The sequence below is a fragment of the Dermacentor albipictus genome, chromosome 10 (assembly GCF_038994185.2).
Source record: "Dermacentor albipictus isolate Rhodes 1998 colony chromosome 10, USDA_Dalb.pri_finalv2, whole genome shotgun sequence".
Classification (NCBI taxonomy): Eukaryota; Metazoa; Arthropoda; class Arachnida; order Ixodida; family Ixodidae; genus Dermacentor; species Dermacentor albipictus.
The window spans coordinates 37,338,056-37,355,678 of record NC_091830.1 but is presented as its reverse complement, the minus strand read 5'-3'; the positions used below and the strand labels follow the sequence as shown (position 1 = coordinate 37,355,678).

At 43.5% G+C, this 17,623-nt stretch overlaps 1 protein-coding gene and 1 pseudogene across 2 annotated transcripts in view; both read left to right on the top strand.

The window, feature by feature from the left end:
- Window positions 1–17,623, top strand: part of LOC135911891 (calcineurin subunit B type 2) — a 44,408-nt gene that overhangs the window by 18,805 nt on the left and 7,980 nt on the right. Inside the window, exons 3-5 of one of the 2 annotated variants that reach the window (XM_065444240.1) lie at window positions 7,286–7,462; window positions 8,688–8,747; window positions 12,669–12,853. In XM_065444240.1, the coding sequence (XP_065300312.1) occupies window positions 7,286–7,462; window positions 8,688–8,747; window positions 12,669–12,853 (422 nt within the window). Of the gene's footprint in view, window positions 1–7,285; window positions 7,463–8,687; window positions 8,748–12,668; window positions 13,908–17,623 lie in introns of those variants that run through there. The other variant, XM_065444239.2, reaches the window with a different exon arrangement.
- On the top strand, window positions 13–186 carry LOC135911904 (U2 spliceosomal RNA; annotated as a pseudogene).

Sequence of the window (17,623 nt, the reverse complement as noted above, 5' to 3'; positions counted from 1 at the left end):
GCAAACGTAGACATGGCCGACAAGGGTCAAAGTGTACTACCTGTTCTTATCGGTTTAATAATCTGATATGAGTACTAGTGTTTGGATCCAAGATATTAAACTTATTCTTGCAAGTTGGAGTGCTTGCTTCATCTCTGCCTCAGGTAGGCCCGTTATTGCACTGTCTTCGGGATCGGCCCATGGTTTTTGGCCTATGGACATCAATCCGCAGGAAACTAGCCATATACAGCGTCGCTGTAAAAAATTATGCGTGGCTCTGCTATTGCAAACACCAGAGACCAGCGAAGTGGGGGGAAGGCCAGTAATGTTGTACCAACCCGCACACAAGACACACGAGCACCGGCAACACATCCCTATGGCATCCGCCAAACGCGTCTACTACGGCGTCCGCGATTCGCGTGGCCGACGTCGTAGTAAGTGTGCCACGGTTGTCTCCAATCTGTACGGAGTAGTGGGCAAGGGGGACATCGAGGCACCCTAGCAGCCGCCGGAGAAGAACCTCTCCCTCGCCTGACCACCCTGCCTTGCGCGCCACAGGAGGGCACTCATCTGGGCCGCGTTCCTCGCTCGCGTGCATGCCGCTCCTCCCCCGCTACGCTCCACCCACCCTTGCCGCGTTGCTGTGCTGCGCGATGCTACTTTTATACTCTACTTTCACTCTCCTTCAGTTCTCTTCTCCCCAGCTAAGCGAAGCTGCGCACATCAAGAGAAGCCCAGCGAGCTCCTAAAAGCTTCACTGTAAAATTGACAACTTTTGTTGATATCCACATAATGCAAAATGTCGTGCAAATCTTTGCAGTACAAAACGCTGACATGCGTCGAGCTAGTGGTGCTCCGTCAGCCCAAGGCGTGTTTTTGTTTTTCTATTGCCCATGCAAGTGTTCTTGCACATGATAGCGACAAGCGACGCAACATGGGATGTAATGGCGGGAAAATGTATCATAATATCACAGTTTGGCGACGTACTGAAATTTGGCGTAGAAATATGAACTGGTCAAAAATGAGCGTAACTCTGTTGGGTTATTTGTTGTCTACTCGATTGCGAATGTTGGTGCAGGGAAAATGTACCTAACGGGAACGTATCAACAATGTTCTACTGTACTGTGGTCTTTCTAAGCATTTTCTTTTTGTTCTCGTGGGGTGTGCCTGTTCTTTTGTGGTGTGCCTGTGCCAGTTCCAGTGAGCTTATAATTGGTTACTAGGTTCAGTATAATTACTGTTCTTATTAGTTTGTTAGCTGCATTCATTCACAAATGAGTTTTTGCTTTGCTCGTCAGTGCAATTCGGACCTCAACACCAGAGAAATATTGACACTGATATATAGTCGGTGACCGATAATTCGAAAACACTTAATTTTTCAGACAGCTCCACAGCACTAGGTTTAATATATAACGACAACCGAAAATTTGGACATATTGTGTCAGAATTCAGCCTTCGACTGTGTGGCTGTGTGCAAATTCGGCCACTGAGTCAAGCAGAAACAGCAATGTTTTTGTTTCGGTATGTCGCCGGCACCTCCTCGAAATGAAAACTGGAGGACGGTAGTCTATGTAGTAGTCAACGACCATGCCCACACTGCTGTTATTCGTTGTTCATGGCCGGCTGATCCCCTTGATAATGCGAGCTGAGCAGTGCACAGACCACTGACGAAGCGCGAAAAGCGTTAAAAGGAATAGCACAAAAGGCATCGCTCTAAAATCAAAGCCGCGGACTGCCTAGGCTGTATGTGCATGTCGAAAATGTTGGGCTTCATTCTTGGACAATTACTTTCGAAGATACTTTCACTTTCGGAACACTTCATTCACACCACACGCCAACGGGCAGTGGCGTTTCCGCACTGCAATAGGATAGTGTGCTTGGCACTAGGCCAAGAATGCCGTTGCTCGTAGATGCTGATGCATCTCGCACTAGTCACGCAAAATTGATATGCCCGAAAGTGACGATTCGAGAAGACCACATATTTTTAGGGGCATCTTGTGGAATAAGGTCACTTATTTTCTTACGAATTCAGTATTTTGTACTCCCAATTATTCGGATTGTTTGGTGGTCACTGTTGAGTCTAAATTATTGATCGACGGCTGCATTTCTTTTGTTGGCAGAGAAGGGTGCTAGAGCCTCGAAGTACATATAGGCACGCCTTCTGCCTTGTTCAACACTTCTCTCTGAGCTCACCACGCATAAATTGCGTACCAAAGGGACACTGGTAGCACGACGACCTTCAGAAGGAGTGCTGCAACACTCTGTTGATGCGATAAGACGATGTTGCAGGCCCCCTTTAGCCTGTTAATCCATTGGCTAGCAAATATTACGTGCGCAGTAGGGTGCTTCGTACAGATCATCTTTGCTGCGTATGATTCGCTGCACAAACCTCCACAGCTGCATTTTAAAAATATCAACGAAAATAAAGAAATTTAACCTATGCTATAGTGTACTATAGTAATAGCATCTATCTATGTTTTAAAAAAGTATGGCCTACATAGTCAGCCATACCATCTCCCTTTTTAAACCAAACCATACCTACCACTTGGTGAATTGCTGGCTATGGAAATATGGTCCCATTGTAGTGCATGGCAGTTCACTTGCTTTGGTAGCCAAAGGGCTAATTGCCGATGATGAGTTTACTTGTCATGACAAAGGTTGCACAGTGAAACCTCATTAAATTGTAGTGGGCCGGAGCGCGGAAAAAGTATGTAGTAAACGACAGTATTTCTTACCCAAAGTAGCATGAGATCGCCCACTTGTCAAAAACGGAACTCGGAGAGAGTGCGATTAAAGGAGAAAAAACATGTAGCGTTTATTCATTTCGCGTAGCAAGTGTTATTTTCGTTTGATGTGACGACGACAGCAGCCTCAAACTTACTGAAGCTGTGAGCCAGCTTTTCAGCCAGCTCCCTCTTCTCGGCAAACACACGCATGGCAGATTCCTCGTTGGTGTTGCATGTTCTCCGTGCACGTGGGCGGTAGCGCTGCAGAACTCGCAGGGCGCCTTTTTGATTGCGGGGTGCTGTTCTCGTCGCGACAATTGCATTCATGAGGCTGACATAACGCGCAACTTCTGCTACTGTCAGGCCTGAATCGCCCATGCTGTCGCTTTCCATGTCCTCATCTCTCGCTAGTCGACACTTCAGCAACAACAGGGCAACGATGGTGAAAAGTTGAACCTCGTAGCAGACATCTCTTTGCAGTCGCAGCAGTGCTGCTGAGCAACTTCTTCACATTACAAGTGCCACACACTGTAGTCAACAGTAGATCCCTGTCGCATGCAAGTGCCAACTTATTCGTTCGATAGCACGAACGTTGTCTAATTTTTTTTTATGATGAACACCCGGCATCTTTGTTATCTGAGCTTCTGTATGATGCGAGTCCTTCTTTGCACGACGCCACGACCCAGGGGTGAATCTCCGCATGGCTGCCATTGGCTGTTTTTGAGCAGACGCTCTGTCAACGCTAGCACCAAGGTCCCCTTCAGTTACGGCCCTAGCATGAGGGCGATACTTTGGCGAAATTCCAGCGCACACTATTGTTTACATTGTCATGGCAACAGAAACAGCAGCTGCGCGGTGGCACCTCCACACCCTAGCGCTCTTTGTTTTTTCTTTGTTTTTATTATGATGACCCGCTCCGCTCCCTCTCCACCCTTTCCCATGCGCTGCGCACCTTTACTTTTGCCTTCTTTTTGCCTGTCTGCAGCATGAATTTTTTTTAATCGCACATGTGCGCTACCCCAGGTATTGTTTGTGCACTGGCGCATGGTGTGCCATGGGTTCTTTATGTGTTAGCACGCACACAGTCTTGTCCACCATACTTTGAGTATGCCAGCATATGCTAGAACATATATAAATTCCACTTCCAACACAACAGTTCTTTGGCCTCGTTTTATTGACTTCCGTTTCCGAAAACAAATCATTTCAAATAACTTGGTGTGATACATGCTCGGAAAATAAACTAAGGTGGAAAATGCATGACATGTACATGATAACTAAACAACACAAAAGTTTAGACAGTGATCTAAAAAAATATAAAACTCAAGAAAACGCGAGAGCTGTTACATGTACACATGCAAAACAGATTTTTATATAATGCCCTAAAGACCAAAGTGTAGAAGAGCTTCTGATATGCGCACCGAGAGCTTCTGATGTATCACTTAGATATTGCACAAAACGGAATTACGTGTACGGCATAGTCATGAAGACTAACGAAAGGGGAAATTCACTGGTAATGGCAAAAACAATGACTTGCAAAATACCCAAAAAATTTTAAATGCTAAGCCATACCAAAAAAAAAAACAAGAGCTTACTTATAAACCTGCACAAAAGTATATGAAATGCATGACATGTTCATTATTACTGAACAAGATGAAAGACATGGCAGAACAACAATAGCATTGTACTAAAAATGTAAATACACATCATCATCACATTATTTTGCACTTGGCCACAACTTGAGTAACGGTGGCAAGGGGGAACAGAAGGTAGTCAGCTTTTGCAGCAGCACTTAGAAAACATTTGCAGAAAGGGATATTCCTCAATCAAAGACCAGGTAAAATAAGCCAACAACATGACTTTTCTTTCACCCGGAATGCAATGCTTAGAAGTAAAATTACGTCGCTTAAGGCACTAAGTCGTACCTACTGAGTGCTCCTTTGTGTAATAAACATGAACTGCAAAAATCTGCATTTAGGACACTTGCAATGCTCACGCTTTCCAAAAGGAAAAGCGTATCATGCCTACACATGAAGGTTGTTCGCGTGGTTTTCCCATCGGCAATTACTGAGATATTGCACATACACGAACAGTAATTTTTGAGCTGTTATTGTGTTTCTGGAACGTGATACACAGAAAAAGCACTGAGGGCGGAATGGAAAGCTGGGCAAGTTATTGAACTTGCAGAACAGAATGAGACTTGGCACAGAAAAACACAAGTCATAGATCAGGTGACAATGAGGAGGAACATCTGTCAGCTTTCTCTACCTGTAAGAGGGAAGTGTAGCACAATCAAGACGCAATGATGTCCAGAGGCTCATCGAGCACACACATGGACAGGGCCGTGTTCGTGTACATGCGCCTTCTGATGTCCTTGGGTCTGTGTGCTCACCTGTTGTCTTTAGGCACCCGGAACAACTTTGCAGGGCTTGTTTTTGAGGTATTCTTGCACCACTTGCATGATTGATGCACAAGTGGTGTGAGTTGTGAAACGGGAGAAACATGGCGGAGCACGAGCACGCAGCTATCGAGGACCACAAAACTGACGAAACTGTCCATGCCGGTCAACACACAGCAGCGTCAGGTTCCCGATAACAGCAGATAAGGAAACATGAAACGTCATGCAGCGGGCTAAGCTTGTGCCAGGCTGCCAGACGCCTGTAGAGATGGTAGAAGGTGAGGCAGTTGCAAGAGAGAGCAAGGGTAGAGGAGTTGAGAAGAGGGGCGAAAGGGCATGGCTTCCTGGATCGGCGAGCACAGGCGCGCACCAGTCTAGGAGGTCATACAAGGGAAGCGGATTTGCTTTCTCGCCCTCCTCACGAATGGCGCCAATTACCTCTGGCACCGGAGCGGCCAAGTTTCCCTAGGCCAGGCCACAACATTCTCTGGCATGATGCCGAAATGATGTTGATGTGGCTTCATGCGCAAACGCACAGGACGCTTGATGTCCGTTGTTCCGATCTCAGGCTTGTGCTGGGGCCGGGCCACCCGATGGTCACGAGGCCACCACCGTGTTCGTGCGACAAAAAGTTACAACAGTACATGTTAACCGATACTTACGCAATAAACTGGTACGGTTTATGCGGATACAAAACACATTATCTCCAATGGCCGCCGAGTCGGGGATTAGACTTTACTACTTTTAAGACGAAACTACTGTTTTAAGCGGGTGCGGTTTAACGAGGCTTTACTGTACTACCTTGTAGTTTTGACACATAAATATTACACAATGCCTTTTGGTACTTTTTTTCACCAAGAGCAGTAAAAGTGTTGTAGGCATTCCTGGTATACTTTTTAAGAGGAACAATGACGCAATAATTGCACGTTTTCAAAAAAGCTACACTTTTTGTCACTTTTTCTACATTTTTTTGCGGCAGTGAAGGTGTTAAGCATAAGTTTCTATGAATCTGAAATGAATTGCATTTTGTATCAAAATGCATTTGTAAAGGTGCACTGCTCACAAGCAGTGATCGTTTCCAGGAGGCGCTCGTTTTCACCAGTGCAAGATTATACGTATTCAACATGTTAACATGGGCGTGATCATGCGATTGGCCTAGGCCGCGCTGAGTCGTCAGCTGCCGGGCGGGCCTGATGACTCGGCGCTGCCTATGCCAATCGCATGAGGTGGAACTGAACACAAACTGAATGCGTGTGTTGAACAACGATCTCTGATCATGCCCCCGGACACGAAAATACAACACTGAATAAATTTAGGCTGATAAAGTATTCTTCGAAGCTACCATTATCATTCATTTAGCAGAAAAAAAATTATTGTTATTAGAGCAAAAATGACAAGATCTTTTTTTACGGATTTCACACTAAAACAACAGTACTGCTACATCAATGCGTGGTCGCAGAATTTGAAAGCCTACTATCTCTTATTTGAGCTGTTTTGATGCAGGAAGCGTTGACGAAACCTCTTGGGTAAAATCCTTTCTTCCTATACAATGCAATGTAATCCCTCTGTAGTGATAAACAATTAACCCCATAAGGCCCAGTGCATCACCTTTGCTACGCTGAATATTATACCTCAAAATTCAAGCATGCAAATCCCAATGCAAAGCCTGTTGAAGATTTTTTATATGCTGAAGCAAGAATTCAGTTCTTGAGACTGGTTGCTAATTCATTATTATACTAAATAATATTTTATTCAGATGGCATTTTATTGCTTCTTTTGTACTCTGTGGCCAGAAATAAATGTGAGCAAATTGATTTATGTGAATTGCCCGCAGGGCCAAATGTTTCATTTTTGTTGACAGGGAATGGTTTTAGATCTTCGTCGGGGTTAACTAAACCGAAGTAGACAGATGTTGAAGTACATAATGTTGCGGCAAGCTAGTGCAAGAACTTGCATAAGCTCAGTTGTTGGTAAAGTTGACGTTTTGCATACACTGCATGAATAATCTTACTTTAACTGAAATATTGTCATCTGACTTCCCTTCTTTAGATAAACTGGACATAACTTAAACATTCTCGGGTGGCTGAGCGTTTTCTGTAGCATTTAAGCTAGTAACACAGGTCTGTCATAAAATTGAGTTCCTGTGGAGTTCTTTCCATTACTGTGTCTTTCTTTTTTTCTTTAGTCGACGCCGACGAAATCAAAAGGCTCGGCAAAAGGTTCAAGAAGCTAGACCTTGACAATTCTGGTTCCCTGAGCATCGACGAATTCATGTCCCTCCCAGAGCTCCAGCAAAACCCCCTAGTACAGCGTGTAATAGACATATTTGACACAGATGGAAACGGGGAAGTGGATTTCAAAGGTGACTTTTTACTACATTTCTTTGAAAGACTTACCGCCCATTATTCTAAAAATTGTCTGCAAACTTGAGTGGAATTGTCAGGCTAAAGAGCCAATTTAATTCCAGCTTACATGAATTTCTACTTAGAAGGTTGTCCTACTTAAGCTAACTAGAATTCCACTTAAGCGCTTAAGTTCACTAGAGTTCCATTTACATTAAGTGGAACATCATTTTTAAAGTTTTTTTCTGTATTGAAATGTGAAGCTAATGTCCAAGATGCTTACAACTTTTGGCGTGACATTGCTCTAGGCTGTTTTTATTTCCTGCAACGTAACTATTAAACATTAGGTGTGTGCATTTTTGTGTAATCCTTTTCTTTTTCTTGGTATTTAAACCTAAGCTGCTTTCCTACAGCCTGTGTAGCCTCGTTTTGTACATTTAGGTTTTTGTGCAAACTTGCATGACGTTAAATAGTATTGTAGGATCTGGCACAGAAGTACATCACATTTTACGATTTTCAGGTATATAGATGTACCGAAATTTTTAGTTTTAACAGATTCTTGGTCTTGGCTTATTATATGTAGAATGATTTTTTTTTTTTTATTCTTTGACCATCACAAACTTGCACCATGTACTCTGTTCTGTGTCTCATTCTATGCAAGAATTTATGTTAAACAGTCTTTCATTTAAAATACAAGTGCAGATTCATTATGGAATCAACTTGTACTTAATGCATAATAAATCTGCCAACATGGAATACATAACACAATAGGGCTGCATGGTTCTCAGTAGTCTTCCCACAGTTCAACTTGTCACTCCATGTAGTAAGCCGTGACGTATGTGATGTCTGAGTGCATAGAGTTAGCAAAATAGCTGGAACTCAGTTAAATTTTTTGAAGTGTGTGCACTGTGAACACTATTGAACTTAACAATGTGCCTAAATTTCCACACTTGCACTAATTATTTCTGGTATGTAGGGTCCTTGTTTTCAATGCTGTAAACACCATCAATGTGCCGAGTGGTTACCTGACTGGGTGGTCAGCCAATTTGGGGGCTTCACTTGTTTTTTATTCCAGTGCTTTTGACAGTCCACCAGTCTGATTGTTTTGCCTTTAAACTTGGTTTCATTTCGTGCATATGCTAATGTGCGAGCCAACTGTGACATTAGATGCAGTGCGAATGCTTTCACATCTGTGGTCGCAGTTCTCTTTTGCTGTGTTGGCTCATTTCTTCCTATCTGTTGCAGAATTTATTCAAGGAGTGTCGCAATTTAGCGTCAAAGGCGACAAGGAGTCAAAGCTCAGATGTAAGTGCTTAACGAAACATTAAACAGTGTGCATCATTTTGCATGGTGTGGCTTGGAAGTGCTTTGATAATCATGTTGGACAAAAGTAGCGACTACCACTGCAAACAGACGAGTTACAAAAATACTTGTAATGGTTGGACTTGGTGCCATCTGTTAAATGCACATTTGCTCACCATTCATTGTGAACTAACACCCCCCCAGGAATAACTATTGCTGCAATACTTAATGTATCACGGAAGCAGCATTCATTCTGTGATGTCATTCCCTGAATAGAAATGGTACCATCTTTCGTAGCTTTGTAAATTGAACGATTTCATTGAAACTATCGCATTTTTCCGTCATAGCCTTACATCTTTCGAGGGTGGGGGTAAGAATGTTTTGATGTTACTGCCAACTGTTCTTCCTTTTGTGTAACTTGAGTAACCTAACATCCTCCGTGTTTAAAATAACTTAGCTGAAATTTTCACGAAATATCTTTTTCTCCACTAGTTAAGTTGCCTTACATTGTCATCCACTTACAAATAGCCTAATTGAATTTTTTTTTCAATTGAAGTTCATTAGCTTTATATCACTTGTTTGGGAATGGCCTCACCTAAAATAGTGCTAAACATTTTCTTTCCATATGAATTCAGTGGCTTTGCGTCAATCACTTGGCAGTTCCCAGTCAGTTATTACAAAACATATTCTTTGTTCTTTTATATTTCTTATGCTTAAGAATAGCCCAGCCAGAACAATTGTGAAGTGTTCTTCTATTGTTTGAGTCCAATGGTCATTTTTCTGAGATCCTAAGATGCTCATGGGGCTCTTTAGGATTAATTGATTGGCATGTGGAGTTAATTCGCTGCTGAAGTTTCTCCTGCAAGTATTCGACGAGCATGCGGAATGTTAAATTCTCTTGACAGAATGATCTTTTTCAACACTCGTGAAAACAGTCAAATGGCCTCTTGAAGCCAGTACTGAGTGCACTGAGTACAGTCACCATCAGCCATAATTTGAACAGTGAAGACGCTGAAGCGGCTTGACTTTGAAGAAATGCAAGCTTTAAAGGGCCCCTCACCAGGCCCCAAAGCAAGTCTTGGTTATATGCTGGAAGTGTTGCGTGTCCTCTAGGAAGCGTTCTGCCGTAAAAAGTTTTCAAGTCGACTCATTAATAGCCAAGATAGAAATACTTCAGTGCCGCGGACCCATGATTTCAGCAGGCAGGCTCTACAGCCAAGCAGGACGCTCTCTCCACTCGCCCCGTCTAGCCTTTGCAAGTGAAATTCCTCCCCTGCGTTCTCCCATAGCAGGCCTCAAGTATCGCGCGACGCATACGTCACAGGCCCGGCCTTCATTTTTTTTCTCCTCGCCTTTTTTCCTGCTCTACAGATTTCCGTGCCGCGCGCGAGCTGTTGTCTCGTTCGCGCAGCGCACGATTTTGCGCGCTGTGCATAAGGAAACATGACTAGCGGTGTAATTCAGTGCTACACGAATACTGAGACGGAACAAGCAGATCGCAGAGCATGATCACATGGTGGAACACGGTAGAAAATGGCAGTTTTGGTACCTGCTCACGTGACCGTACAACCGTGGGAACAAGCAGACAAAGCGGAAGTACATGTTTCTTGCTTCGGTGCGAAGTAAAACAAAAAACACGCAGACATTTCGTTTGTGTTTTATTATTCCTCTAAACTTCAATTCGTCAATTCAGGCAACAGATTGCAGATAACAGATGCTGTCTTGAATAATTCCCGAAGTAGCATTTCGGCGTGAGCAGCTTCAGACTGTGAACACAACTACATAGGCGCAGGAGCCCGATTACGTCACCGCCCCTCTCCGGGCGGATTCGTCGCAAGTGAAGAGGGAAAGGGCGTTCAGACTGAAATTTCAGGCTTTTCCGCGGTGCGTAGCTACGTAATTCTTTGGAAACATGATCGTTGGTGCGCATTGTATGCTCTGCGCTTGTCAGCTCAAAATCGCCAGACCTAGTGAGGGGCCCTTTAAGGCGCAGACGTTGAATATGTTGCAAAGAAGCATTAAGAGAAAAGTATACCTCTTGATCTCCAGTGTAAATACATGGTAATAGAGAAATCACTCTGCATTCACTGCACCAAATTTGATTAGGTTTTTTGCACTTCACTTAGAAGAAAAAGTTAAAACACCCTTTTTATTTAGGCCTTTAATTTTTTTGCCTTTGTTAGGTTTGTCTCTCGAAAAAACAGCGGTTGAATAATGACTATTTCTGCGTTTTACGTTTATTTAAATGGGGAAATCAGAGTTGGCTCTGAGCTAAAGTTTCCTCTTAAACCACCAGCTACGCTAATGGAACTTCTTTTGGCTATGAGAGCTATACTTGACCAGAGAGGGCAGCTGGCAGCACTGCTGCACTTTCAAACACAGAGTTGATATTATATGTAACTATTTTATTTACATAGTTAGGAATGTCAGAAGATAGACAGTATTCACTATTTCTGATGTTGTATTTTAGTCTGTTCTCGAGTTTTGGTGCACATGGGATTTTCGCATGTTTAACATCTCTCTCGTAAGCCAAATGGCATCTGCGCCTTCGGCGACATGTTTGTCATGTGCTGGCCTGCCACCGAGCTCTCCGCAGAGACGTGCAAAAAGTTCTGCTAGGAGGTGGCTACGGAACATTGGATTGAATTTATTCTTCTTGAACTGAAATAGCTACCGGGACAAGCATTTTGAAGGCGTGGCTGCCAATTTACATGGCAGTGACAATTGTTGCAGGCTACATGTAGTAAATTCACTTTCAACATAAGCATTTTGGAAACTACAGAAACCCCGGCTAACGCTAACATATAGATGGAACATACATACCGTATTTACTTGCATGATGATTGCACCCCCGAATTTTGTCGTCGAAATTTAATTTTTTTATTTCCTGTGTAATGATCGCACCCCGAACTTGCTGTAGCTATGTGTCATGTGCCAAGTCTAGCGAATAATCATCCCGCTTACCATCTGTCGAATGCTACGCGAACGACTCTTCAAGACAAACCAAGCGGTCTGCACGCACCAAACATTCTTAAGCAGATGCCCCATTTCATTCCTTTCATCACTTTCCACACTTCCACGACAAAAGAAAGCTAAAACCAAACTTGCCTTTATTATGTTGAGATTTATAACGGTTGTAGTCAACAACAACAACAAAAAAGGCGGCTTTTGATTGTTCTCGTCTGCACTCGTGGGCACACAACAAATCGTGAGCAGCAACGACAGCAGCCTTGTTTATACTGATACGCTAGAAGTGTACCCTATTTGTACACTGACGCTTGTAACACAGCTAAGATATTCGCCCACCCTTAGCGGAAACGTACCGTATTAGGATAGTAGTGAAGACAAATGCCGCAGCATGCCCGCCATGTGTTTCTATGTCACTGGCAGCTAAGCATGCCCATGTGTTTCTGTCCCCTGAAAGTGGACATGGCTACCTTATTGCCGCAAACTTGCCGATATTAACAATATTCACTACTGATACGTAAGCAACTGTTTCAATGCATGTAATGTACCCACAAGAAGAAAAAAATGCGTTCAGCGCGTTCGGATTGCTCTGCCTGACGCCATTTGTGTTTTGGTGTCCTGCACTACATACTGCGGCAGCCACCTATTTGTTGACCTGTTGCCATCCCGTAGCAAAAGCGGGATGAAAAAAATTTTCTTTTTGCGGAAAATTTAACCCGCGTTATAATCGCACCCCTGAATTTGCGTCAATTTTTTGACAAAAAGTGCAATCACTATGCGAGTAAATACGGTATCGAATTGAAAAAAAAAAATCGTGCAATACTTTTTTGAACAATTGGCCTTGCCCCCTCCGCCCCATAAATGGTTAACCCCTTGCATGCCTATGCCCGTCCACGAGCACAGTCTAAGTCCAAGGCGTTGTTGCACTGACGTTTTGCACTGGTCGTAATTTTCCAGTTGCCTTCCGGATTTACGACATGGATAACGACGGCTTCATCTCCAATGGCGAGCTGTTCCAGGTGCTCAAGATGATGGTCGGCAACAACCTCAAGGAGGCCCAACTGCAGCAGATCGTCGACAAGACCATCCTGTTTGCCGACCGCGACGAGGACGGCAAGATCTCCTTCGACGAGTTCTGTTCGGTGTGTGCTTGTGTGCCGTTCAGTCTGCCCGATATGCATTGTAACCGGTAGCAAGAGAAGCTGGCAGGTGTATGTCAGCATTGTGCACTGCATATTTTCCGAGAGCAGATTAAAAAGTTTTATAGGAGCACACTTCTAAGGTGCATTCCTAGGAGGTGGTGCAGTAATAGTATCCATTTAAGCAGCAATGTATTTTAGAGACATTTTAGAAAAAGAAGTGCAAAGGCCTTTCTCATTCCAAAAAGTTCATGGCAGGCTGCGACAAAGTTTTCTCTGGGCAAGTGTTGCTAGAGCACTTCTGCCTGAAATATGATGCTGTGATATTCTCTGTTTCTGCATGTGCTCTTACTTTTTGTAACATTTGCAAATTTTGTATCGTGTGCCAGATTGTGTCTGTAAACTATGCTGAGATTTGAACTTTTGTGGGACCAGGGCAGATGTACATCTGTTTGAACTTCTGTCTTGAAAGTACTACTTGCACTTTGCCACAAGTGCAGCACAAATTGTAACCTGCTAGTTTTTGCTGAAGCCATGTCCAGAACTGCTAAGGAATCAAGAAATCTGGCACGATGCGTTAACATGAGCAAATCATTTGTCCATTCATGCACCATGTGAATGTGTTTGCGTGGTGTTTTGATAACAATGGTCAATTTGTATGCATCTCTTTCTTAATTGTGTGTGCTGTTGTACTTTTGCTCCGAGTGATAAAACTTGAGGTATGTTCAAAATCCCTATTGTAATATCCTTATGTCTCATGTTTTTTTATGTAGTACTTATCAGAGTTCGTACGCCTCCTTTGAAAAAATGCTTGAATTTGGTAAGAGGGATTCAAGGGCCCTTGAAACTCTTGGAAAATAAGTGTGCCCCTTGAATTCCTTAAGAACTAGAGTTGGGGAAGCTTTTTCAACATTTAAGGTAAGCCGTCAACCAATATTTAGGACTTGGTGGGGGCCACCTAAAAGGCTGAATAACTGGAAGTCCAAACTGCTGGATTCACTTGGAAATAAGTGACTTTGTTCCACAAGTGGTCAATAAAGTGTGCAGTATACTCGGATCGTCACTTTCAGGAATATCTTCAGCTTGGCTTGACTAGCACTACATGATGCATCGACACCTGCAGTCAACGCTTTCTTGGTACAATGCCAGGAGCACTATCTTTCGCATGACCAGTGCAAGACTCATCGACGTGTATGAGCGATGGCATTTTTGGCAAAGCGCCAACTATGCTATTTTATCACAGTGCCTAAACGCTATCGCCCATCGACACCGGTGCTAGTCCGGTGACACTGGTGACATCCGGTGCTAGTCAAGCAAAATACCATGAAAATTAAAGTACATTTTGTAAAATGATTGTCCAATATGTCCCAAGTATGTCAACACGTTGCTGCATGCACATACGCGTGCGTTCTACCTAGACAATCTGTGGCCACAATTTTATGGCAATCCATTGTATGCAGCCATTATCAACAGGTTCGGTCAGCCGTGAACAGTGGATAAGAGTGAGGTCTGTAGAATCGAGTGAAAGGCATTGCTACCAAACCTTGACCACTGTTATACTACAGATATGTGAAGTTAGTGAATGCATGCACAGAATCTTCATCGGCAACTACTAGATCGACTGTTTCACTACATTTAGCTTTGAGGAGATGCGGTGGCATGGCCGACAACTGTGGCAGAGATGTCAGAAAGGAAATGTCACCATTTCTGCTCGACTTGGCAGCCAAATTGGCACGCGGTCGTGCAGTCGAAGTTCGAGTTCTCGCATGGCATGCGGCAAGGAGTCTGAAATTTGGGCCATCCTTGCAAATCTATGCGGCTAGTGGAACTGCCGCAGAGCTGTATAAATTATCAAGCATGTCCGAATTATTGGTCAGCAACTGTAACTCTGCATAGAGGCTGTGCCATGGACACTGTCTATCGGGGTACAATCCAAGTTTTTTTGGTTTTTCTAAGCGTGTCGCAATATGATTGCAATGTTTCGTGTCCACAGCCACGGATTTGCTTGTTCAGATCACCATTGCCCTGGTGGAGCTAGTCGAAGCCAGATCAAGCCAACAGTAGCTGTGCCACCATTTTGTTCTTTTGCTAGTTGGTTCCCACCGCAGCCATCATGACTCCGCTTTTGAGCCCCAGGCTCTCCAAGTGCCTGGCAGAAAGTAAGTTTTGGCCGTTTGGCTTTAACACGATGCAATCTTGGCAGAAATCGGATGCTACTAACCATCGTGCCAGTAGGTGCTTGACGTCGTTACAGTGCATGTCAACTCAACAGCTGCTTATCTCCAAGAAATTGCAGCTGAGGATATTTTACTATTTTTCGTTTTATGTGTACGAATAAGGTTTGTTTCCCACTCTTTGAATTTGGTCTTTGGCATAATTGTAATCCAACCTTGTCGTATGTTCTGCACAAACCCCAACTTGTTTTGGTCTCAGAATTGTGTAAAAGTCCACTGTCAGCTGCCCTTATGTGTAATTAAACCAGGAAAATGGCTTTTATTCACTGTTCATGAGCACCAAAGTCTAAAACAAAGCATATACCTGAAGTTAATTTCTTGTGCACGTGACACCTGCTTGCTAGTGATAGTGAAGCCCCTATCTTGGCTAAATCATCTGTTCAGCCCTTGTGTGGAGCTGTGTGGTGAGATTGAAAGAGTGAATTAGTGTAGTCTCTGCAAGCTTGACTGGCTAGAGTTTCATAAAAAGAAATAGTGGTGTCATCAATGCACCGCACCTGGCGTCAAACGGGGCACTGCCAGTCACGGTGTAGGCAATAAGAGCATCACCTACCTACACCATGAAACGTAAGCACAATATGTGCGTACAAGGACGTATTTGACTTTCGGCCAGTTCATAATCGTCTGCCACTTTTATTGACAAATCTGCACCAGAAAACTTACTAAAGCTTGTCCAAAGTTTTGAAAGCTTGACCTTTAATTTGGTATTTGACAGTGCATGACAGCTGAGCTTGCCGCAATCTGTCAGGTTCACCATGTGGTGTCCCTGTCAATACCACAATGGCAGTAATAGACCAGGGCACTTTTCAGCTGTACCAGAATTCGAGGTAATATTTAGGGCAATGTCAAGAATGACACCATTGGTGGAGTCTTGCTGAGAGTTTTAGGGGGAATTAGGGTCTGCTCATGGCACTACTATTGTAGAATCTTAATTTGAAATTCCCTTCCCTTTTGGTCTCGAAGTTAGCAAGTGGTTTTTTTCATGGTGCAAACAGAACATGCTTCTTCTTACCCCAGTTGCACTTCATCCCGTTAAGGACTACTACTACTGGCGTGCTTGCGACAGTTGTGGGGCTCCTAAGCATAAGGTCGCGGGATCGAATCACGGCCACTGCTGTTTTCGCATTTCGTTGGCAAAATATGAAAACAGCCGTAAATTTAGGTGCACGTTGAAGAACCCCTAATGGTCCAAATTATTCTGGAGTCCCCCACTACGGTGTGCCTCATAATCAAATTTCAATTTCAATTTTATATGCTTGTGACAGCATTGGTACATTAAAACTTGTGAAATTTGTCTAGTGCCAGCTGCATCACAAGCTTATGTGTACAATCGCTAGGTGAGGATGGACAGTATCCTTGTCTGCACTAAAGCTGATGGTAGCGCTGCTATGCTCCTGTGACATCGCACCCTGCGGCTGTTGCCACCGAAGCTTATGTATACATAATAAGCTAGTCTATAAAAAGAGGCAGAAGGCAATAGGAACACTCGATCTTAGTATCTCCCTCTCTTTCGAACTCTGTCTACATATGGCACATCGCGTTTCTAAACATTGGTTGGTTAAAATGTCTTAAAAATTGATCACCACCGTAGTGCAGTTTTGTGAAAAATTGGAAAGTCTACAAGTGGTATAATTTGTAATTTAGCCTGGCACATAAAGTGAGTATGTATTCATGCTTGACTGGTTTCGAAGGTCCATCCATTAAAGACGCCAGTCATTCAAGAGTGAACGTCTGCCATTATATTGTTTCCTTCCTCGGTGTGCGCATTCATACCCAAGGTGCCAAGTCTAGAAAGCGGCATGCAGAAGACAATGCAATGCTCATGGCGCTAATGGAGTGCTTTGTCGAAATCGAAGGTTCATCTGCATATCGCACGAAGAATGTTATTTGCTATCTGGCATGGTCGCCACAAAAAAGTTGGGCACGATCCATCCTCTAGCTGACGTTGATCAGGGGCAATGTCTTTGTGAGTGAGTTGAAGGTGAGAAAGGGGTAAAGTCGCTGAGCACAGCACTCTACCTTGTCGCCTGTCACTTGAAGAATGGGCGTCCGACTGCTTAAAAGTTATACGGCACTGTCTCCCAAGATCAGTCCACATTTCTTTGGCTGCACTATCTTTGGGAACGGTCCATATTTTTCGAATGCACTATCTTCATTATCGGCCTATAAGTGGAGGTAGAAAAGTGCATACCCGATTGTAGATAATGACTTTTTTTTTTTTTTTTTTCAAATTAGAGTTCACCTTGTTCAGAGAACATGCGAAGTGACTCTGTTGGCTATGATGTTTGATGAGTTGTCGGTGCTTTCCTGCCCAATAGAATGTTGTGAAATTTTCCAGTGACTTTTTGAAAAAAAGTTGGGAGGTGTCCCTGACGCAAGCCTACTTTTATTGTAGAATATTCTCGCCTACCTTCCTTTTTTATCTCGAGATTCGTTGGTGGGTTTGTCATGGTACAAAAATACCATGCTTCTTACCATAGTTGTGCCCCATCCCACCAAGATTTATGGGCAGTACCACAAATTGGACATTTGTACAGAA